The 24356-nt window shown below is 35.6% G+C and overlaps 1 protein-coding gene, 2 long non-coding RNA genes and 1 pseudogene across 5 annotated transcripts; 1 reads left to right on the top strand and 3 right to left on the bottom strand.

The window, feature by feature from the left end:
• Window positions 1-2400: 2400 nt before the first annotated feature.
• Rasp (protein-cysteine N-palmitoyltransferase Rasp) lies at window positions 2401-10076 on the bottom strand. The gene is made up of 7 exons (XM_077415963.1): window positions 9937-10076; window positions 9752-9849; window positions 5225-5316; window positions 4441-4581; window positions 4152-4369; window positions 3669-4015; window positions 2401-3454 (listed from the first exon to the last, which is right to left on the bottom strand). The coding sequence occupies exons 1-7, from the start codon at window positions 10074-10076 to the stop codon at window positions 3354-3356; spliced, it is 1137 nt and encodes a 378-aa protein (XP_077272089.1). The 3' UTR covers window positions 2401-3353.
• LOC143902775 (uncharacterized) lies at window positions 9768-10917 on the bottom strand. Of its 2 annotated transcripts, none has more exons than XR_013258474.1 (5): window positions 10698-10917; window positions 10523-10634; window positions 10235-10441; window positions 9925-10139; window positions 9768-9849 (listed from the first exon to the last, which is right to left on the bottom strand). It is a non-coding gene; the product is annotated as an uncharacterized LOC143902775 (long non-coding RNA). The 2 variants fall into 2 exon arrangements; XR_013258475.1 differs by having other exon boundaries at window positions 10518-10634; window positions 10698-10915.
• Window positions 10918-12416: 1499 nt separating this feature from the next.
• On the top strand, window positions 12417-16136 carry LOC143902786 (receptor-mediated endocytosis protein 6 homolog; annotated as a pseudogene). The gene is made up of 9 exons (XR_013258477.1): window positions 12417-12657; window positions 12864-13367; window positions 13463-13566; window positions 13656-14118; window positions 14299-14524; window positions 14635-14885; window positions 14984-15191; window positions 15272-15658; window positions 15727-16136. The product of XR_013258477.1 is annotated as a receptor-mediated endocytosis protein 6 homolog (transcript).
• Window positions 16137-17156: 1020 nt separating this feature from the next.
• Window positions 17157-20042, bottom strand: LOC143902839 (uncharacterized). Its single transcript, XR_013258504.1, has 3 exons — window positions 19880-20042; window positions 18561-19732; window positions 17157-18003 (listed from the first exon to the last, which is right to left on the bottom strand). It is a non-coding gene; the product is annotated as an uncharacterized LOC143902839 (long non-coding RNA).
• Between the last annotated feature and the right edge of the window lie 4314 nt (window positions 20043-24356).

The following is a 24356-nucleotide window of genomic DNA, read 5'->3' as shown; positions in this document are numbered from 1 at the left end:
GCGTACCGCATCGCGCCGGTGCGGACCACCTGATTCGCGTCCGCCGCATAACCCGAATGCGCTCCCGACATTTGTAACTATCGCGACCGTCTTATAGAATACCATCCGCCCGCGTCCGCCGCATAAACCGAATGCGCTCCCGAAATTTGTAATTATCGCGACCGTCTTATAGATTATAATCCGCCCGCGTCCGCCGCATACACCGAATGCGTTGTAATTCTCGCGGCCGTCTCATAGCATATAATCCGCCCGCGTCCGCCGCATAAATCAGATGCGCTCCCGAAATTTGTAATTATCGCGACCGTCTTATAGAATATAATCCGCTCGCGTCCGCCGCACACACCGAATGCGTTGTACTTATCGCGGCTGTCTTATAGCATATAATCCGCCCGCGTCCGCCGCATAAACCGAATGCGTTTCCGTACTCTGTAATTGAACCACTGTAATAAACCACGTTTCGTATCAAAACTGCCTTCTGTCTCTGGGCCTACCATCGAACTCCTGGAGCTAGTCCGCGTTCGATAAAAACAGCCAAAAGGCAGGCCGTTACAATCTATATATATTATATGTGTGTTATATATATACTTATTTTACATTTATTCCTGACTTATTTTATATAATATATATTTATATATAACATATATATACTATTATTATTAGTATAATATTTCATATATTAGTATTTATATTTCATTATTTTGCATCATTAACAATTCATCTATTATTTATGTAATATTTTTTAATATTTTTTAATTTCTTTCATTTTTTTCGCGCGCATTGTTAACATTGTACATCGTCAACAATAATTCTGCATAATTTTTATTGAAAGTAACCCAGCAAACACGGAATACACCTTTGATAGCAAATTGTCGCCAAAGATGGCATTGAATTCCAAATTTTATCAAAGGTGTATTCTGTGTTTGCTGGGAACAGACATAGTTGTATCTCGCGCCAACTGCGTTAAACTAACCTCAATATGGGCTAACGAGTAGGAAATGACAAAGAGAGAAGTGAGACAGAATACTGCTTTATTTCGCGCATGCGCACTCCATTTTGGCCAACACTAACATCAAAGCTGCCGACCGAATCGTCCATTTTGAACTCATACTAACAGATTCTTGTGTCGGTGTGTTTCCGTTTGAATCTCCTACCAAAATTAAAAAAACATGGCGGACTTCTGTCACGTTCTGTGATTGGATATTGCAAGAAACGTGCGCATAAACACACCTTATTACTTCCACCATGGAGTTGCGCTCTGCTTTAGCACTGACGTAGTCAACTGACTTATTGTATAAATTTTAATATTTACACTAATAGAACATATAACTTACTCTTACACTATGTAAAAACCATTATTTATTTTTTTATTTAATTTTCCGATAATTTTATAACCAAATTATTAATGATAATTTTTCGGTTGTTACATTGACTAGAGCAGCCGGGTAAGAGCTTCCTTAATTAAAAGATGCATGATAGCGAATTATACGTACAATGGTACGTATGTCTAATCCCATTATAAATGTATAAAAAGATTTCGATCTTTATCCATTATTAAATTCGTATGATTTGCTAAGCAAGGATGTGAAAGTTTTCTGTCTTCATCAAACCAAACAATCCAGCGGCAATATCCACATTTGAATTTCTGGAAATTAATAAAATATATCACATTCGGTTAATTAGCATTAACATATTAACATAGGATTTTAACATATATATTTTATTTTCACATGTAATATTTACCGATGACGACATAATGCTCTTTATTTGCAAAAATAAAAATGTTGCAAAGCGATCGATTCACTGCACTTATTTGTGAACTTTTGACAGAATAGGTTAGAAATTTTTCCGTTTCTTTTCCGTTCCGTAACAGCTAAATAACGGAACGGAATTAAAACGGAACTACTCTGATTGGTTAACCCCCCCCACCATATCTCTTTTCCGTTACTGTCCCGTTCCGCTATTTCTTCTCCATCGGGATGCACCCTTAAGATATTACTTAAGGAGGCTCTTACCTCGATCATAATATGACAGATCTTTATGAAATTAATATATGTTGTAAAGTGAACCACAACGGACCGATGCCCAAAACTTGAGCATAGGTTGACGATAAAAACTGTAAAAATATCAGTATTGAAATTCGCATTTTTAACACAGGGCATATGGTAAACACTAAAATTTTTACCGGAAGTGATGTATTTTCTTGGCAAGTTTGCGAGCCAGGTAAACAAAAAACTAAGGAATTGTAGTTAAAATAATAATCTTTCTAATGATAAGAAGAAAACTTGGTGTTGACGATGAGTTATAAAAGATATTGTAGTTTTAATATGACGTACGACAGGTTAGGCGAATGATCTTCCGAGTGTCAAAATAGCGCGAAGTTTCTAACCTCACTTGCACATGTCTTTTCTCTGCGCTGTATGGTAGCGGCATAATTATTCTCTCGCGCATTGACAACCTTTATTTTCGCGAATTTTCCTTTCATTTTCCCTCTCAGCATTCTCACGTTATATCTTTCTTTTGGCTCCATCTCTTCATCGCATCATTCGCTACAACGCTACACGGCTACACCTCACTTAGCTGCAGACTGCTACAGACGACGTTGTGACACGCGCATGTTCTGCTCTTTAGCACTGACGTAGTCAACTGACTTATTGTATAAATTTTAATATTTACACTAATAGAACATATAACTTACTCTTACACTATGTAAAAATCATTATTTATTTTTTTATTTAATTTTCCGATAATTTTATAACCAATTATTAATGATAATTTTTCGGTTGCTACATTGATTAGAGCAGCCGGGTAAGAGCCTCCTTAAGACGGTCTTGAAACGTAAAATTTTCTATGGCGCCAGATTTGAAAAAAAAATGTTAGGAGGCATTACTTTTGTACTGACCCTCGCGTACAAACCTTCATATATATTTACATATAAGAATTTTTTATTTTTGTACTTGAAGATATATAAATTTTTTTAAAAAGAGGTTAATAAAAAAACCATATAAAATTTTATAATATAAAATGTCATTTATGGTAATTAGTGATTTTTGTTATGTTTTAGAGACCTAACAAGAATTGCAATTGTAATTTATTTACATATTTTTACTTAAAAAATAAAATTCCTAAAAAATGTTCTTGTAATTTTTAAGTCTGTTTGATTATAAAAATATTTTTTTATATTCCTGCAAAATATTTAAACAATTAAAAAAATATTTAAAAAAATTATTAACTTTTAAACTGAGATTTTAACTTCTCACAAATAGGTTTTTGTCCTTCATTTAAGGCGTCAGAACAAATTTGTACCAATCTATGTACAAACATTTATTTAGTAGACCAATTTTTGAAGCATTACATTATCTTCTAATATGGCGTAATTCCCAGCTTTTAACATCTACTGAAACGTGGCAACAGCAATAAAGAAAGAACAGCAGAATAGATAAGCTTTTCCAGGATCCTATAGACAAAAAATAACATTTTAATTTTGATTTTTTTAAAGTACGAGAATACTTTTGCAATATTCGATTATTTGTAAAACTATAAAAATTAATAATAATATAAAATACATTAATAATAATATAGAACACATTAATAATATAAAACACATTTATAAAATAATAACAGATATAATCTCTCTATATATTAAACAAAATATGATATAATAAACTTGCCGTATAATATATTCTGTATAAAGATATTTCCAATTTCTCGTCCACCCAAAAAATAAAAATTAGATATGGCTGATATTGCTAAAAGAGGGCTTGCTAGCATGCAATGAAGTCTTTTAGTATTTCTTGAAGATAAATACATATTTTGTATTTTATGATATTGTTTACTTTTGCCAATTGATACTCCTATATCTTCAATTACTATTCCTATAAAATTGAGCAATGTCCAAATAAAGATGTTCATTTGTATTCCATGCCATATAAAGACAAATGTAAAACATGTAAATGATGCAAACAGTTTTCCAAAATATCTATATTTTTGTGATTTTTGTATTGGAACATAAATATATCTGTAAGCAATATTAGAATATTAAGAAGAGTCTGTATTATAATGAAATATATGTAATTTTCTTATTAATTAGTGTAATAGAAGATATATGTCTAGTAGATAAGTTTAATCAATTTTAAAAAGTGAATTAAACTTACCTTATAAGAAATTTGTATAATCCTCTATCAAAATGTTTCCACATGTCGGAATATAAATGAATCCTAGCTATGCATTTAGGTTGCGATGGTGCTTTTATGTTATCTAAATAACATAAACTACTGCATGTTCCATAGATTACAACATATTTATTCAAAAAAAATTGTCCCATGCAATATCCTAAACCATACAGTGCCCAAGAATTTAAATTCTGTACAACCTGTACAAAAAATAAAATATGTTCTTATATACAAATATGATGTATATCTTGTATATAAAAAGACTTATTACCTGTGAGTGATATTGTATAGCATTTATATAAATAAAATGTAGCAATAATTCAGTCATATATAACCAGAACATGTATCTAACTAAATTTAATATAAAAGTTAGAAGCCTTTGATAATTCCAATATTCATGTGGTTGATTAATCTGAAAAATAAAATCTATTATAGAAAATTTCGTGATTCTTTATGATATATAATATAATTGCTCATACATACAGATTCCACAAATTCATGATACAAAATAAGTGGTCCTAAAAATAATGTAGGCAAGTACAAGCAATATGCTAATTTCTGAATAAAATTATTTGAATTGGAGAATTGGTCATCAATGCTATCCATATTGTGACTGATACTTCTTAAATGTATCCAACACATTAGAAGTGTTAAAATATAATGCTTCTCATCAGTGATTCCTAGCCAACTTTGGAATGTCCCATTTGGTATTTTTAATATGTGTATTACAAATAGATACAAAATATGTATAGTCCATGCTGTATTCTTACTACATATATGTGTTAATATATGTAAAAAACTAGGTTGCAGTATTGCACATAACATGCTCAATGTACCCAAATAGTGATAGAGAAAAATGATAGACGATAAGATGTACCAATAGCATAATATCTGAAAAATATCTTTGTTATTTTCTTTTAATATTACTTATTTTCTACTATATATTTTGCATATAATTATTATACCATATTGTTACTATGGACTTTAATAATTTGACTGATAAAATGATGGATGAAAATATAAGGTATCAATCTATTCACTAATATGAGCCATACAAGCCACTCTTGATCGGAGATGTCTCGTTTCTTTCCAACCCAAATCCATCCTGAATCAAAATCACCATATGCATCGTAATAGTCATTGAAATCTGAAAATATAAATCACACATAACTAAAATTATTAACATTAAAACAGTTTAATTCTCTTTTTTCCTCTCTTTATATTCTTACAATTATTTGCCAAATAAAATTGATATACAGAATAAATGATGGCACACGACCACACAAGGAAGTAAAAGCAACTTTCGTAATAGCTAATGTGTGTGTGTGTGGTTACTAAACTATTGTTTTTCATCATTAAGTTAAACTTGCCGCTTTAACTTTATTACAAAATCAGAGAAAGAAAATAATTACAAAGTGTATCAGTAACAACAAGCAATGTTGCCAACATTTACCTATACCTATAGGAAAAAACGCAAAAGACGCATAGTGGCCACCTCAATGAAGTTATGGCATGGCTCGCAAGCGGACCTCTATGAAGTTGACCTGTATGAAGTTGGCCGGACAACTTCAACGTATCGAACTTTCATTAATTGGAATCAATTGGTGGTCGTTTGGTGGTCTTTGGTAGTCTAGTCCGATTGTTTGGTGGTTAGTCGTTTTCTTGTAAAATAAAAATGAAATTTCCGGTGTAAACTTAGCCGGACAATTTTTATTTTTCAACCAATTTAACTTTTTTATAGCTCATTCGACGCGGAATCGTTTGGTGGTCACGAATATCATCATAAAAACGTTTAGTGGTCAACCGTTTTCCTAGAAAATAGAAAAAACCGTATGCGCATAATGCCGGACATATCATATCACCTTTGTGCCACTAGTCGGAACAATTGTATTTATCACCCAAATTGACTTTGATAGGGCTCAATCGACGACGCAGAATCGTTTGGTGGTCACGAATATCGTAATTAAAACGTTTAGTGGTCAATGGTTTTCCTGAGAAATAGAAAAAAACCGTACTCTCACGCCATTGGTCGCATGACTCCGTGACGTTGGCTCGGTAATTTGAGGGATAAACATTATTTATGATAATCAAATTGACTTTCATACGGCTCAATCGACGCGGAATCGTTTGGTGGTCACAAATATAATCAGTAAAAACGTTTGGTGGTTAACCGTTTTCTCAGAAAATAGAAAAAACCGTATGCGCATAATGCCGGACCATAATTCGTGACCACCAAACGATTCCGCGTCGATTGAGCCGTATGAAAGTCAATTTGATTGACAAATAATGTTTACCCATCAAATTACCGAGCCAACGTCACGGAGTCATTCGACCAATGGCGTGAGAGTACGGTTTTTTCTATTTCTTAGGAAAACCATTGACCACCAAACGTTTTAATGACGATATTCATGACCACCAAACGATTCCGCGTCGATTGAGCCGTATGAAAGTCAATTTGATTAATAAATAATGTTTATCCATTAAATTACCAAGCTACGTCACGGAGTCATGCGACCAATGGCGTGAGAGTACGGTTCTTTCTATTTCTTAGGAAAACTATTGACCACCAAACGTTTTAATGACGATATTCGTGACCACCAAACGATTCCGCGTCGATTGAGCCGTATGAAAGTCAATTCGATTGATAAATAATGTTTATCCATCAAATTACCAAGCCAACGTCACGGAGTCATGCGACCAATGGCGTGAGAGTACGGTTTTTTTTCTATTTCTCAGGAAAACCATTGACCACCAAACGTTTTAATTACGATATTCGTGACCACCAAACGATTCTGCGTCGTCGATTGAGCCCTATCAAAGTCAATTTGGGTGATAAATACAATTGTTCCGACTAGTGGCACAAAGGTGATATGATATGTCCGGCATTATGCGCATACGGTTTTTTCTATTTTCTAGAAAAACGATTGACCACCAAACGTTTTTATGATGATATAGTGACCACCAAACGATTCCGCGTCGAATGAGCTATAAAAAAGTTAAATTGGTTGAAAAATAAAAATTGTCCGGTTAAGTTCACACCAGAAATTTCATTTTTATTTTACAAGAAAACGACTAACCACCAAACGATCGGACTAGACTACCGAAGGCCACCAAACGACCACCAATCGATTCCAATTAATGAAAGTTCGATACGTTGAAGTTGGCCGGACAACTTCAACGTATCGAACTTTCATTAATTGGTATCGATTGGTGGTCGTTTGATGGTCTTTGGTAGTCTAGTTCGATCGTTTGGTGGTTAGCCGTTTTCCTGTAAAATAAAATTAAAATATCCGGTGTGAATAAGTTAGCCGGACAATTTTTTTTTCAACCAATTTAACTTTTTTATAGCTCATTCGACGCGGAATCGTTTGGTGGTCACGAATATCACCAGTAAAACGTTTGGTGGTCAACCGTTTCATTAGAAAATAGAAAAAACCATATGCGCATAATGCCGGACATATCACCTCTGTGCTATTAGTCGGAAAAATTGTATTTATCACCCAAATTGACTTTGGATAGGGCTCATTCGACGCGGAATCGTTTGGTGGTCACGAATATTGTCATTAAAACGTTTGGTAGTCAATCGTTTTCCTAAAAAATAGAAAAAACCGTACTCTCACGCCATTGGTCGTATGACTCCGTGAAGTTAGCTCGATAATTTGATGGATAAACATTATTCATTAATCAAATTGACTTTCATACAGCTTGTTCGACGCGGAATCGTTTGGTGGTCACGAATATCGTCATTAAAACGTTTGGTGGTCAACCGTTTTCCTAAAAAATAGGAAAAACCGTACTCTCACATAAGAGAATTGATTGATCCATATGCATGTGCATAAAAAAATAGACCAATCCGTTTGGGTGCGTTCCCACTATACGCGTCGCGCGTCGCGTCACACGGCGCGTCATGAGTTATCCAATCAAAACGTTTCATTTTATGACGTCATTTCCGACAAGATCTTGCGTCGGAAATGACGTCATAAAATGAAACGTTTTGATTAAATAACTCATGACTTTTTCTTATACTGTGACGCGGCGTTGTGACGCGACGCGCGACGCGTATATTGGGAACGCACCCTATCTTCATGCATATGGTTATGCACCTATGCAAGTTTGTCTGGATAGACCTTAATGGTGCGATCCCATGGTATGGAACGTATGCGCAATGCGGAATTGGCGGAATGAAGATTGTTTAATAGCAGACATTCCGCCAGTTGCGTTCCGCTGAAATATCTTTTTCCATGTCCCATGGAGCGGAATTCGTGGAAGCGCAATTAACTCTTGCCAATCACAAGATTGTTTCCCATAGATTCTTTCATGTATCTATCGGAACAGCGTACATTATTGGCACGCACAGACGCTCCCGCATTTTCCGCTCCATGGGACATCAGAAAAAATATTTTAGCGGAACAGAATCACATGTACTAAACATTGAGGCTTAATCCCCAACCTACACTTATCATTGAGAATATCCCAATATACACTTCCCTAAGAGCAAGAAGTCAACTTTAAGTCGACTTGAAGTCGACTTCTACCGATACTGACTTGGCAGAAAGTCGACTTTTTTAAGGACGAAAGTCGACTTTTGTCCTTTAAAAAGTCGACTTCTCTGCCAAGTCAGTTTCGGTAGAAGTGGACTTCAAGTCGACTTCCTGCCAACTTTTAAAGTCAATAAAATAAACCGCCTCGTACGTCTGGAGGTCGGTTGTGTATCTTGAAATGAGGTGAAAATGACAAAAGTTAACAGATTTTATTAGATTTTGATAAATAAAATCGTAGATACGCTAATAAATTTTCTCACTTTTGTAATTTTTACCTCATTATTTCAAGATACACAATCGACCCTTTGCTGGAAGGCTAAAACTGATGCATTTCGAGTTTTTTTCATACATAAAATAATTTAATTATCTAAAAAACTGTATAATTACAATCCTAATGTTTTATTCTTAATTACAAAGGCGGCCACTTTGTGTTGTCATATCTGTGTTACTTCTGCGTGCGCGAATTCCGGCAGCCACTACTTGTAAGCTGACAACAGAACTAAAATTATAAATATATAATATCTACAGACTTTTATATATATATACTAGACCATTAACATCTATGGACGCACTGCCGAAAAGCTGATGCGAGTGCGAGGTGCAAGTGTTAGTGAAGAGTGCGGCCATATTGAATTAACAATAAGTCACTATCGGGTGTTCAGTTGCTCATGATGTGCGTTTATCTGCATTTGTTATTACAGTACATAACGAAGCAGGCGAATGTTTTTGTGTTAAATATTGGTACATGTTATCAATAAGTTTGTAAGTCATGCCTTCAACGTGTAGCGTACTTGAATGCCGAAATCGAACCACGACTCCTGTAGTATTAAACCCTTTCTTTTGGACATTCTGTATATGCCAGACTATTGTATAGAAATCTTGTATAAAACCACTTGTATAGAATCTGTAGTATAGCATATCTTGACTAAAATCAACATGGCGGCAAGCATCACGGCCGAGATGCCTGTCAGCGGTTTAGTATTGTATAGAAGTCTACTCTATGATAATATCTAAATATTATTTTATAAATTAAAATCTCACATTTTTCATCCAAACCCCAGATTTCTAGCAGTTTGTATTTGGACACGACTCCCTGCGACTGCAGCGTTTGTACTATTGCTCGAGTGTGTGGTATCAACCTGAAAAAATCATATTGAATTGATGTAATCTATTCGATCAATCAACGTGAAATCGAAAGGAGAATAACGATTTACCTGGCCTATGACTTGGTGATGCTCCCAGGTGTCGTCAGCAGCGACGAAACAAATCGTTTCAGCTTAGGGTACACTTGACCCTCCAAGAAGAAATACGCGAACCATTTTACACCGTCCACAGATGCTCTATATCCATCGATGGTAGTGCCCATCCAGCCTTTCCAAATGTACCAGACACGCGGCAAATGATCTTCCTGGTTCCTTATTGATTATATCTATAAATGAGAATAATATTTGATCATAATAAAGATTAATATCTTTATAAATAAATAGAAAAAACATTATAAAGCAACAATTGTGATAAAAATACCTTGGGGGTGGATCAACCAATGGTTCACTAAGATGGCATAGCGTGGAAGCGAATTTCGGCAATCATTCGGGTTCTATCGCCGTGACACCTCGCATATACATCTTATTCGTTTCGTACACTTCTTTATAAACCACCTATTCTGGACTGATTTTCCGTAGAACGCACGAAGAATGCATGAACACAGGTTCCTCCATTTCTGATGGTGTTCTGAAAGATGGTTCAGAATGGAGAAGTCGCATTCAATAGTTCTTAATTATCGATGATAATTAATAACACACCATACCTAACCTCCAAAGCATGTTTCCACTTGGCCTTATTCTGATCCTCTTTTAGATCCGCCATACCTGCAAGAACTATCTGGCGCAGCAATTTCGCTTCCATGTTGGTTGGTAACGGTATTCTGTAACAATTCTTGTTGTAGACAATGTAGACAACTATCTCAAACATATTGCAACATACATACAGTCAAATTCCAGTATTCTGATCTAATCGAGGAAGTCAACGGGAAGACAATGATGACATCGACGACGTTTCGTGGCGGTGGTTGATAGCGCGGCGCTTTTCGACGTCTTATCGTGTCCTGTCTCGCGGCATGTATTCCTTGCACTCGCGTAAACATATTAATTTTCTCCTCCAGCCTCCTCGAGATTCGCCGCCATATTGATGATGCATGACGCGCCGCTTGACTGTTTTCCGTCTTTTTATAATCGACTATTTAAAAGTCGACTTTTAGTCGACTTTCCGCCATTTTTAGAAGTCGACTAGAAGTCGACTTATAAAAGTAAACTTTCCGTTGACTTTTATAAGTCGACTATTTAGAAGTCGACTTTTAAGGTGCCTTTTCATGCTGACGCTCGACGCTCATTTTCAGCGGAAAGAAGGTCGCATGACCACACGTGACGCCGGCGTCAATTGAAATTCATGAAAAGGAAAACAGCGTCAAAATTTCGGCGTCTTCGCGCTGCTTTGACTTTGACGTTTAAAGCTGAGAAAATCCAGCTTTCTTTGCTTGACGCTAGCGTCAGATCGAAATCACGTGATCTCGCGATACGCTGAAACTGGCTGAAACGAGCGTCCCATGAATTCGCACCTTTAGTCGACTTTTCGCTATTTTTAGAAGTCGCCTATTTAGAAATCGACTTTTAGTCGACTTTCTGCCATTTTTAGAAGCCGACTAGAAGTCGACTTATAAAAGTCGACTTACCGCATTCTGTCAACTTTGCTCTTAGGGGTGAGTCGTAAGAATTGACCAACGTCGTCTTAGCATTGAGTAAGTGAGGTGTACCGTGACGTTGTAGCGATGATGCGATGAAGAGTTGGGCTAAAAGAAATTTAACGGAGAAGCTGAAGGGAAAATGAAAGGAAATTCCGAAAAAAAGGTTGTCGATGCGCGAGAGAAAATTATCCGCCCATACGGGCGCAAGAAAAAACATTTGCAAGTGAGGTTGAAACTTCGCGCTTTTTTGACACTCGGAAATCCTTCGCCAACCTGCGTACGTCTTTTAAAAACTAAATTCTTTTATAACTCATCGTCAACCCAAGTTTTCTTCTTATCATTAGAAAGATTATTATTTTAACTACCAATTCCTTAGTTTTTTGTTTACCTGGCTCGCAAACTTGCCAAGAAAACACATCACTTCCGGTAAAAATTTTAGTGTTTACCATATGCCCTGTGTTAAAAATGCGAATTTCAATACTGATATTTTTAAAATTTTTATCGTCAACCTATGCTAAAGTTTTGGGCATCGGTTCGTTGTGGTTCACTTTACAACATAATTTAATTTCATAAAGATCTGTCGTTTTATGATCGAGGTAAGAGCCTCCTTAAATATTTATAAACTTGGTAATTAGCCGAAATATAGATTTTTAGTTATTTATGTTAAAAGAAGAAGGCGCTAGTGTTCCCGAAGGTCCGTCTGCAATCAGAATTAATATAAACGTTTTAAAAATTATTTTATAGTGAAATAAATAAATATACAGACTAATAAGCCTGTAATTATAAGCGATAGTTGCTAATTAAGTTTGTGACTAATATTCTGTCTTGCAGAGGACCTCCGTAACGAGATCAAAGATGTACCAGCTGTGCAGGGTAAAGAGGTTATCTCAAACGCCCTGCCACAGCCCAATTGAGCAACTAAAATGTCATTACTGCTGAGAAGTACTTCTTGCTATTTGAATCAGCATGTCAGAGCTAGTCACTACGGATTGTGGTGACACAGCACTGGACTGCCTGCAGAAGTTAATCGCATATAGCCATCTCACTGGCAATGTGCCTGATTCAACGGAGCCTAACAAGCTGCTGATTGTGCGCATTGTCGAGACAATCTGCGGGTGCTTCACCGGTCCACAGACCGATGAGGATGTGCAGCTGCAGATTATTAAAGCTCTGCTGACTGTAATGACAAGCCAGCGGAGGTGTGGAGGTACACGAGAGTACGGTACTGTTAAACAATTCGTACTGTTTACAATGTTTACTTGGCGTCGCGCAACCTGGTGAATCAAACAACAGCCCGTGCGACTCTCACGCAGATGATCAACGTGATCTTCGCGCGAATGGAGGCTCAGGCGGAGGCGGAGGAAGAGATCGTGAGGCTTGATGGGGAACATTAGCAGGAGGGTTCTGTCATAGCAAACGGCGAAACTGAAGCCAAGGTTAGTCCAGAGAATGCTCCTAGTAATGATAACATTGATTCTCAAACAATTGTCAAGAGTATTCTTGATGATGTAGTAAAATCCGTGGTGCCATTGGAAGAGGAAGTCAGTTTGGAGAACGGTAGTCCGGAGAACAACGGTGACGAGGCAGCCGCTGAGAATGACAACATGGTAACTGCAAAATTCACCCATGTGCTGCAAAATGATGCAGTCCTGGTGTTTCGCGCTCTCTGCAAGCTCTCTATGAAACCGCTGCCGGACGGCACTCCCGATCCAATATCGCACGAGCTCCGTTCCAAGATCTTGTCGCTTCAGTTACTTCTGGGAATCTTGCAGAATGCCGGTCCAATATTGCGCTCTAACGAGATGTTTGTTATCGCCATTAAACAGTACTTGTGTGTCGTGCTGTCGAAGAATGGCGTGTCTTTGGTGCCGGAAGTGTTCGAGCTGTCGTTAGCGCTGTTCCTGGCGCTGCTCGCCCGTTTCAAGATGCACCTCAAGATGCAGATTGAGGTGTTCTTTAAGGAGATCTTTATGAACATCCTCGAGACCTGTAGCAGCTCTTTTGAGCACAAGTGGATGGTCATACATGCGCTTACGAGGATCTGTGCGGATTAGCTAATCATATTTCTGCGTCTGTTTTGTCAGAGAAGTCCCAAAACGGTGACGTGAAAACAGAGGTTTGCATTTCTTCACTTAATCCTTCTGTCAATCTGTTGTCTTTCCCACCGAAGAACGTTATACATCTAATGTGAATTTTGTGAATCAGGAGTTGGACAGCTGCATGGCGTCAGTCGGGAATACCGTAGGCCGATTAAGCACGGCTAGCGTAACATCCAGCAGCAGTTCCGGATCAGAACCTCGTGTGAAGAGTAACATTTCAACGTCAGATTTACCAACACTGACGGTTATAATGGCACGTGTGACGCGGTAGATGGTTCGATTCCCAATTTTTCCAAATGCATCAACGGGAGCTATTCCAAAGAGCATAAGCTTTGACATGACCGCCGAGCGTGGCGATAAGGAATTGTTGGACAACGATTAAAAAAACAAACGCGGTTTCTTTGGTAAATTAAAATTGTCATTGAAAAATCGTAGAGGTAAAGCAATCCGCGTGACGGACGACAGATGTTTCGATCAAGAAGCTGGTGGCGACGGCGTTGATGTGTGCAGGCACAGATTACGCAGAATTATGTCGGAAGATGTAACATCATCCGGTAATATCGCGGGCGGTAAGATATTAATAAATAACTATTAACAATTATATATTATTTTGTTACAATATAAACGGTTTCTGTTTTAATAGTTTTGTAGAATTGAAGATAAATCGGAAAGTATATAATGCTAAAAAAAAGGAAAAGTTTTCCTGCAAGTTTTAGACAGTAATAAATTGTTCTTTTGATTAATTTCAGATACTACCGATGATATATTAGCGAAATACAGAAGAAAGCGAAGCGCAGCTAGGCGATACAGCTTCGGTCGAAAGCAATCAGTCCCGTATAAAAGAGGTGGAAGACGAAAGACTTTCAATCGATTCGAATAATGTAGAACTCTTATGCTTTTGCGGATGTTAAAAGAAAATTACGTATGGTACTTAGCACTGCTGACCTTCAACACATTCCATGGAATACTTCAGAGGTATTTATTATATTATTTTTTAATCATGGCGTACAAAACAAAGTGTGATTTTTTTATGGATTACTTAATTACTTAATGTTCAAATATTCGCATATAACATTTTATTACAGAGACATTGTTAGTCGCAGAAAGAAAACGAACTAGTTGCGTTTTTACAACTACAATTGGCAGAAGCTATAAACCTGCAGAATAGAGCATTACTAGCTCATCTTCATGAAACTTTACGTTGCGGGCGTCTATTTAATGACGATGGAAAGCTCTTCAAATCACTTCGAGTGGATTATCAAAAGCGATCTCCTTATATCGCATATTTAATAAGATGTCGTCAGGGATTGCTGTCGACATTAGCTCACTTAGATAGGTACTGTTTATATATAAATATCATCTTTGTATGTAACGTATAAGTAAATGTAAGATGTTTAAATGTAAGATTAACCGTTTAATAATAATATTTTTCAGATTATGCGTGCGAGTTAAGTGCGATCGGGATGCTATCAATCATCTTGTATCCGTTTGTGTGAGGGTATTTTTGGAAAAAAGAAGGCTTTTCTCCTGCGTTTCTGCGAAGAGTTTAAAAAGCTTACGTTAGCAGACGAGAAACAGGATCTCGTGGATAATTTTCTAGGGAAGGTCCACGTGGAAATGGATAACGATCCGATCTGGCAATGTACATGAATATAATTATTTATCTCGCAATTGATCTTAACGGAGTGCTCAGAGACGTCTGAACTTATTTCTTACTTTCAGCGGCGAGCGTCAACCAGTTAGATTTGGCGAGTCGTGGTGGAAAGAACCGTCATGGCACGGGTATACCACAATGCGCTCTATCTAAATGAAGATGGAGATGTATATAGGGACCAGCTTTTTCACGGTCACATCAAAAAGTTGGCAAAGGTCGTAACTCATCCAAATCACAAGGACCTACACATTTTAAAAGTTCATCATTACGAATGCCACTGGTCATGGGCGCAGGCTGAATTGGCTGTGATATCGGCGTATAAGACTCCTAGGGATAAGTTGCAGTGTGTATTTCGTTGCGCGACTACCGTCATTAATCTCCTCTCTATGGCGTCGGAAAGAGGCATACCTGCTGCCGACGATCTGACTCCCGTGCTGGTCTATGTCATAATCAAGGTATGCGATTGAAAAGAGAATTGTGATTTTAGCAAGAAGAGTGATTGTTAACGTGTGCTTAATTTCAGACTAATCCGCCGTCGTTGTATCGACTGTTCAATATGTAGACAGCTTTTACGGGAATCGATGGGAGGGAGAGGAACAACATTGGTGGACGCAATTCTGCGCCGCGATCGAGTTAAGACAATGGATTAACAGTTTCTCAAGAGTATCACGATAAATAAGATTAGATTCGATGCTGGTGATAATGTAGAAATGTATCATAATCCATAATTTGACGATTTCATAAAGAAGAAGACCAATATCTTTGTGTAAAGCTAGCTGAACAGTTTTATGCTTTCAGTATCTTAATTAAAATTCTTAAATAGTCTAACTGTTAGTTCTTTCGCACGTTATTATGTAACATTAGCAAAGACTGAATCAGATTATACGTAAAGTGTGGCTTTATCTTTATTTGTAACTCTATTGTACAATTTCACAGTACATCGAAAAAAAAGAAACGTTTAGATATTCTATAATTTATGTGTAAACAATAAAGAATTTATAGAGATTGATAACCATTTTAGCAGGATAAACTGTGTTGGCGTACTCTTTCTACATGCGTACTTTCCCCAAGAGCCGAGACTCAAACCAGATCCGTGAAAAATATCGCTACTTTCGTAGAGTTTTTGTACAGTTTTACTCTATGAATATCGCGAGAGAAAGAAAGACTTCGGAGATTTTTATCTGAATCGATCGACATAAAGAGAGAGCATAGTAAAGAAGCTAGCTTTCGAGAATTTGAACGCATAATACTTTGTTATAATACTATGAGTGAATTAGTTTACGTCACTTTGTCAAGTTTTAATATTAAATTACTAATAATATATCGATATCGGTAGTTTAATAATAATAATACATTAAAAAGCGCTCAATTTAAAAGTAGGGCAATCCTAATAAACGACTATAAAAAAAATTCAAGGTGGAACGCAATGGACAATTCGGTTGCTCTGACATGCTAACTTAAATGGCAAGAAGTACTTCTCAGCGGTAATGACATTTAAGTCTCTTTTAATTGGGTTGTGGCAGGGCGTTTGAGATAACCTGCTCTTCACTCTGCACAGCTGGTACATCTTTACAAACTTAATTAGCAACTATCGCTTATAGCTACAGACTTATTAGCCTGTATATTTATTTATTTCAGTATAAAATAATTTTTAAAACGTTCATATTAATTCTGATTGCAGACGGACCTTCGGGAACACTAGCGCCTTCTTCTTTTAACATGAATAACTAAAAATCTATATTTCGGCTAATTACCGAGTTTATAAATATTTAATTAAAATTATCTGGGTGACTCACAAACCTTTTTAATCACACTTCATAACTCTTCATACAAAATACAAACGATTCCGTATAAAAACTTTTATTAATTTATCTATTTCGGCTAAATGCATGGTGTAAAAATAATTAATTAATTACAATTAAACGAATGACTCACAAACTTTTTCAATTGCACTTCAAAAGTCTTCATACGAAATACAAACGATTTCATATGGTAGATTCTTTCCTGGACATCCATTTCCGGTCAAATACATACGAATGGATCCCAGGGAGAATCGCGAGATCGGATAGACATCTAGCAAACGTCTATCAGACGCATCTAACTTAGATCGATAGACGCATCTAGATAGATGTCTAAGTGGCCTCTTTTAGACGCATATAATAGACGTCTAATGCCCGATCTACAATAGCTGTAGTAAGCCTCAAGCTGTAAGAAATTGACCAATTACAGGCGAATGTGAGGAGAATAATCGACTGTGATTGGTCAATTTCTTACATCTTGAGGCTTACTACAGCTTACTACAGCTATTGTAGATCGGGCATAATAGACGTTCTGCGTAATAGACGTATTATAGACGTATAATAGACCTACCTCTAAAGTAAAAGGACTAATTTACTTATTACTAAATAATAATACGTACTCATTTATACAAGATAAGGAATTTAAAGTATGGCACAGTATTTTTCAAAATATTTAATTTCTGGGAAAAATGTTACCAAGGAGTACATACATATAAATGTTAGATCATCCTTACGTGCCTCTGTCTCTCGAAAACTGTCCTTTTCCTCAAAGAGGTTCGTTATTTACTCATCCTTTTTTTCATTCTTTATTAACTCCTAGCGTTCTTCGTAGTCTGTATTCAGAACTCGCATCTATTCTCACTAATTGAAATTAGCAGCGAAATAATTCATTGTTTTAAACAACGGTTCTGAATATCGACAGACCTTTTTGCTCATCCGGTCTGCTTATTGCGTTGTATCCCATACAAGTTGGTGTATTTAAGGTGGTATGTCCATATAACCTATGAAAACAGATCGATGCAGTTTTTTCAGTAAAAGTAATTAAGCAACTGACGAATCTTCATGCTAAATTTGAAATGGATTGACCGTGTAGTTTCCGAGATATTATTGTCTAAAAATATGCTTTTTTCCCTATCTGAAGCATTGCGTTTATGGCGGACGACGCGTGAGAGACCGTAATTTTGAGATAAATTGATGGTAGTAGATTATAGAAAAGACAGATCAGGTTGAAAATTAGAATAAAAACAGAGGAGTGTCTTCCGAATCATATGCGGTACCAAAGCCAACAATCTCAACCGTATAGAATGTTCACAAAATTAGTTAAATGACATCGATTTCCGCATTTCAAATTCTTTCCCAGCGTTTTGAGAGTAACAACGTGTCGCCCTTCACATGGGTATTTTACTTCGGCTGTGTTTCGCCATTCGGCTTGTTTTTTGTCAATAGTTCTGCGCGTTTTCTTTTGTGGTCAAGCACTTTTTGTTTGATAAAGCGTCCTTTAAAACGCGGTTGTTCGTTCATGATATAAAAGTAAATGTTGCACTTAAATAAAATTAACCTCTAAGTTTATTGCTCCGAACGATACACGTGCAACCATTTGTTTACATGAATGTTGCGACGTTGCCACATCTGAAGCTCTTCTGTACTACGCTAAGAAAATTGGACTATTTTCATTCGCCTCTTTTTTATTATTGATTATTTATTCGATTTGTGATATACAATCATTTTGAGAAATTCATTAATGAATTTAGTCGACTATGAAAGTGTATGAAATTAGAAGTTTTAAAATGAGGTTTAATTTGACTCAAATCGTCGCGAATAAACCACCTTAATACGAGTATGTTAAATAAACTATTTAAATCACACTGATATTTGGTACTTAACACTGTAGAATGTAGAAATCCTGAAAAAGGGGAGTGCAAGGAAGATTCGTCGAGAAGACTTGCCCTCGTTGCATTTGTATACATATTTTTTTATTAGTTATTCTTACACGGTTTTTTAATAAGCGGATATATATTTACACACAAGATACCGAGTCGAAACCGAGTCATCATCTTGGTATTGTATTAATAATGAAAGCTAGACAAACGCAGTACGATAAAAACAAACGAACAAATGATACAAAAGATGATGCTTCAGTATCGTATCAGTATATATATATGGTATATGTATTATATATACTAATGTCATTATAATCATTTTATTATTTAGCAATTCTCTCGTTCGCTATAGTTAAGTCTGGGCAGAAATTGACGAACTTGCACTTACATGTTTATAACAATACATCCGCAATTGAACGCCAGATTCACAAATCCACTCTCTCTCTATGAACCCTCGATCCCACATTTTTATCGGAATCGTAAAAATAAAAAAAATAAAATGAAATAAAATTTACTAGCGCGTCTATACACAAACGCGTCTACTAGGATGATCTACGAGACTCGGCCATCGCAACAGTGGCTTTTCGCGATAAACACCCCGCAGAGTCCTCTTACCGAATTATTTGGTCTCTTATCTTGCAGTGTATCAAAAGCTTGAACTATCTTGCACCTCTGGTGGTGTCACTTCGTTCCGACGTAAAAATAAGAGCATGTCGATATTTCTACATCACAATAAACCTGTAATACTAATGTGCAGGTTTCATTCTTCCTTTGGCATTTCGCAGCCATGATCTGAGAGACTTCAATGCTTCACTGAGATCACTTTCTTCAAATTTTAACAACAATGTACCTAAAAAAATAAACGTATAGATTAAAAAATATCAACATTTGCTTAAAAAAAAGAACTAGCTGGATTCTGAAAAGCGCATTTTATATACATATATGCACATGCGCACATACATTTCACGGAACTCAACTACTCATTCAGACATTATACCTTGTACCAATTCCCATAATTTTGTGGATTTGAAAGCCTAATTAGTTCCATGACCATCAAAGTTAGGGTGCCATTACATGGAGCGCGGAAACGCGGAAACGCGGAAGCGCGGAAGACAAAATTTACTAGATTTCCGTCGATCCGTTCCGTCTGTTTTGAATGCCTTAATTACATTACAATTACATTACATTACATGGAGCATATTTTGAGCGGAAAAACGGAACGGAGAATTATAAAATATTAATTTTTAACGGTATTTATTGATTAAAATGCTTGTATTCAATAGATAAGCTGAAAAGATAAGCATATTAATAAAAATTGCAATGAATTAAGTGAACACAATTTTAAGAAATGAATACAAATGTCTATTTGTCACTATACTGTTCCGCTTTTCCGCGCAAATTGTGCTCCATGTAATATAAGGAGAAACAAACTCGCGGAACGAACGCGTCAAAATCCGTTGTCAACGCGGATACAGTATACTCCATCAAATTTCGGAGCTGTTTAATCACATTGAAAAAAAATCTTTTACACATACTCTTCGATTACTTTATTATTTAATAAAAGTGGCAGTATAATATTATAGATCCAAACATCATGTTGATGGTTATTATGAAGTATATCTTATATGCAAGCCAGGGTACATACATAGGCTGCGTTAAGTACTGGCAGTGAATATCGAAACGCAGCCATACATACATACATACACGATAATAGCGGATTCCGCTTTTCCGTTCAAACGTGCGGGACTCAACTCGCGGAAACATTACATGGAGCGCGGAAACGCGGAAACGCGGAAGCGCGGAACAGAATAGTAACTAGATTCCGCGTTTCCGCGAGTTGAGTCCCGCACGTTTGAACGGAAAAGCGGAATCCGCTATTATCGTGTATGTATGTATGGCTGCGTTTCGATATTCACTGCCAGTACTTAACGCAGCCTATGTATGTACCCTGGCTTGCATATAAGATATACTTCATAATAACCATCAACATGATGTTTGGATCTATAATATTATACTGCCACTTTTATTAAATAATAAAGTAATCGAAGAGTATGTGTAAAAGCTTTTTTTTTCAATGTGATTAAACAGCTCCGAAATTTGATTGAGTATACTGTATCCGCGTTGACAACGGATTTTGACGCGTTCGTTCCGCGAGTTTGTTTCTCCTTATATTACATGGAGCACAATTTGCGCGGAAAAGCGGAACAGTATAGTGACAAATAGACATTTGTATTCATTTCTTAAAATTGTGTTCACTTAATTCATTGCAATTTTTATTAATATGCTTATCTTTTCAGCTTATCTATTGAATACAAGCATTTTAATCAATAAATACCGTTAAAAATTAATATTTTATAATTCTCCGTTCCGCTTTTCCGCTCAAAATATGCTCCATGTAATATTAAGGCATTCAAAACAGACGGAACGGATCGACGGAAATCTAGTAAATTTTGTCTTCCGCGCTTCCGCGTTTCCGCGTTTCCGCGTTTCCGCGCTCCATGTAATGGCACCCTCAGTGACGTGAACGGACTTTTGGATCACAGATAAGATGGCGGTTGGGTCAGATGGGTTTATGTGCACCAACGCTCAGTGACACGAACAGACTTGAGCACTCCCTTCCCTTCTTCCAAACTTCCAATCGCACATCGCACATCATTGACTGGTTATTCCAAATTGGTAAATAATGGATCGTTTAGATTTTTTGGGCGGTTTTCGTATGATAATAAATAATATTAATGATGACTTTTTGGCTGAAAATCTTGTACCTTTGGCAAGAATTGGTGATTTGTTAGAAGACAATGGGAACGACGATGAAATAGAAAGTGAGTATTGATGATAAAGATGTGGCGTTTCTAACTTTGACGTAATCTGTAAAAATCTTGTAATTTTAAATTTAATTTTTCTTAAGTAGTTTGTGCACTTTTATTGTATTTTATGATTGATATTTGCAGATATTGCCATTAACGCAATTGTTGAAATTGCAGAAGGTTTTGTCCAAAGAATACATAGAACATGCATAACTAATTACATTAAAAATATAGTGCCTATGTATACGGATAGAGAGTTTGTTATGCATTTTCGTTTGAAGAGAACACTTTTTATAAGTATGGTAGAGAAATTTAGCCATTGGCCATATTTTAGAAATTTAGGAGGTAAGTATTGATTTTTTTAAATTAGATATGTGTATACTAAAAATTTTTAACTTTATTTTGAATAAAGTTTGATCAATATTTTATAGGACATGGAGGATTCAAAGTAGTTTCGGCTGAGAAACATATTCTCACTTTTTTGTGGTTTGCTGGCCATCAAAGTGCTATAGTTTCAGAGATGTTGCTGACAGATTCGATCTCTCTCTTAGTACCCTTGAATCTGTGTTACGTGGAGTCACACAATTTTTGTATGATATGAGGAATGAAGTTATTCGGTATCCTACTGAAGTAGAGAAGCAAAGAACGCAAAGATACTATCTTGAAAGTAAAGGTTTTCCTGGAGTAATTGGTAATAATGTGATTCTCTTCGATGATATTATATTTAATTTAAGCTCACAGTTTTGTAATTCAGTATGTGTAATCCAATTACATTAATTTATTTAGTGTATTTCTTTTTTGTGTTGTAGGATGTATTGACGGCTCACATATCCGTATTGACAAACCTTCTGAAGATCCAGTGGCTTACATCAATAGAAAGCATTATTTTTCCGTACACATGCAAGGGACCGTTAATGAACAGAAGAAGTTCTTAGATGTATTCATTGGCTACCCTGGTTCAGTGCACGATGCAAGAGTATTTGCAAATTCCAGTTTGGTTGAAGATTTGCCAATACTTTGTGAAAGTATAAACTTATCACATTCATAATTTACTGTATTTTTGTATATAAACCAACTAGCTTTGTATTTCTTATTCAATTCAGTTAAAATCGTAAATATCTTGTAGATATGGACTGGTAATTATCTATAATTTTTGTATTTGAAAGTGTCCGAAGAAGATATTCACTGCCAGTATTATAAATTTGTAGTACATGTAAACTATAAATTTTCAACGCTGGCAGAGTGAATATCAAAACGCAGCCTTAGCATTAGCTGTTAATCTTAAATATACGTGCTTTTATTTCAGATGGAAGCATACTTCTTGGAGATGCTGCATACCCATGTCTTCTCCAATTAATTACTCCATATCGGGATAATGGACATTTGACGCAGGCCCAAAGAAATTTTAATCGTATACATAGTCAGTGCAGAATTTCAGTTGAGCATGGATTTGGAATACTGAAACAACGTTTTAGACAGTTATATTTTCTGAAGCTGAGAAATATGCAATTCATCGTCAAATTCATCTTCGCTTGCTGCGTTCTTCACAATTTGGCTGACTTGGATGATTTGCAACACATGGAAGAACCTGAAGTCGACAATCATGCCGATATAAATGCGCAAGTATTGTTGCATAATGTCCCAGCAGCAGATAGAGATGAAGATCCAGATGATGATCGACATGGTCGCGATCTCAGAGATGAATTATGTAGACAATTGTTTCAACGACGATTTGAATAAGAGTATACAAATAATTTTGTTTAAATATTTTCTTCTAATATTAATATTTAAATATTATGTTTATTATTTTTTTTAAATATCGATATTGTCGTTAACATTGACATATCACATGCTGCATCGTATCAATCTGTGTCGTTCAATTAAAAAATATGTATGATGTACTTGACGTATAAAACTATCTCAAAGTGCTTTCAAATATTTATGTTGTTTTTTTTAGTTATAGAAATTAGGAAATATAATGTACAAAATGTAATAAACAAAATGTATAAATTATATTTTCAGGAATTGCAACAACAGCAACGCGTTATTTAAATTTTAGATTGTAATTATAACGATTATAACAATTAACGATTACACAAATATATTTCATTTATTAATAATTATGAATATTACAATTATATATCTTCTATTCAGCTCATTTTAATTAAAATAGATTAAAATTTGATATTAAATTTGATGAAATAAGTTCTCATGTAATATCATAAAAAAGACAACAAATAAAACAATTTTGTTAAAAATTTATCCATACATCAGTCTTTTATTGTCATATACGCCTATTTTTTCATACAAATAGAGAAATATAACTACATAATGTAAATGTATATTTTACTATTATATGATTTTTTTATCGATAATTATCAAAATCAAAAATGTTATAGAGAATTAACAAAAAATGTAAATTGGACAAGAAATGACAGTTTTGATTTTCAATCATTAGCTTTGTACGCTTGACTGCAAGTAAATAATAATGCTGCTTTATTATGTAAAAAAAAAACTCAATAAGTAAATGCAGCTTTGCTCTGTTGCAGAGTTTGATACAGCTTTGTTACGCTGTTTATCAAAATAACAGAAAAGAAATAAATGAAAAAACTGAAATAAACTTTAATAAACTAAAAATTATTTAAACTTGAAATAAAAATTTTAAAT

Source organism: Temnothorax americanus, unplaced genomic scaffold (genome assembly GCF_048541705.1).
Source record: "Temnothorax americanus isolate GAGA-0224 unplaced genomic scaffold, ASM4854170v1 Scaffold40, whole genome shotgun sequence".
Lineage (NCBI taxonomy): Eukaryota > Metazoa > Arthropoda > Insecta > Hymenoptera > Formicidae > Temnothorax > Temnothorax americanus.
This window is presented reverse-complemented; position numbering and strand designations above follow the sequence as displayed.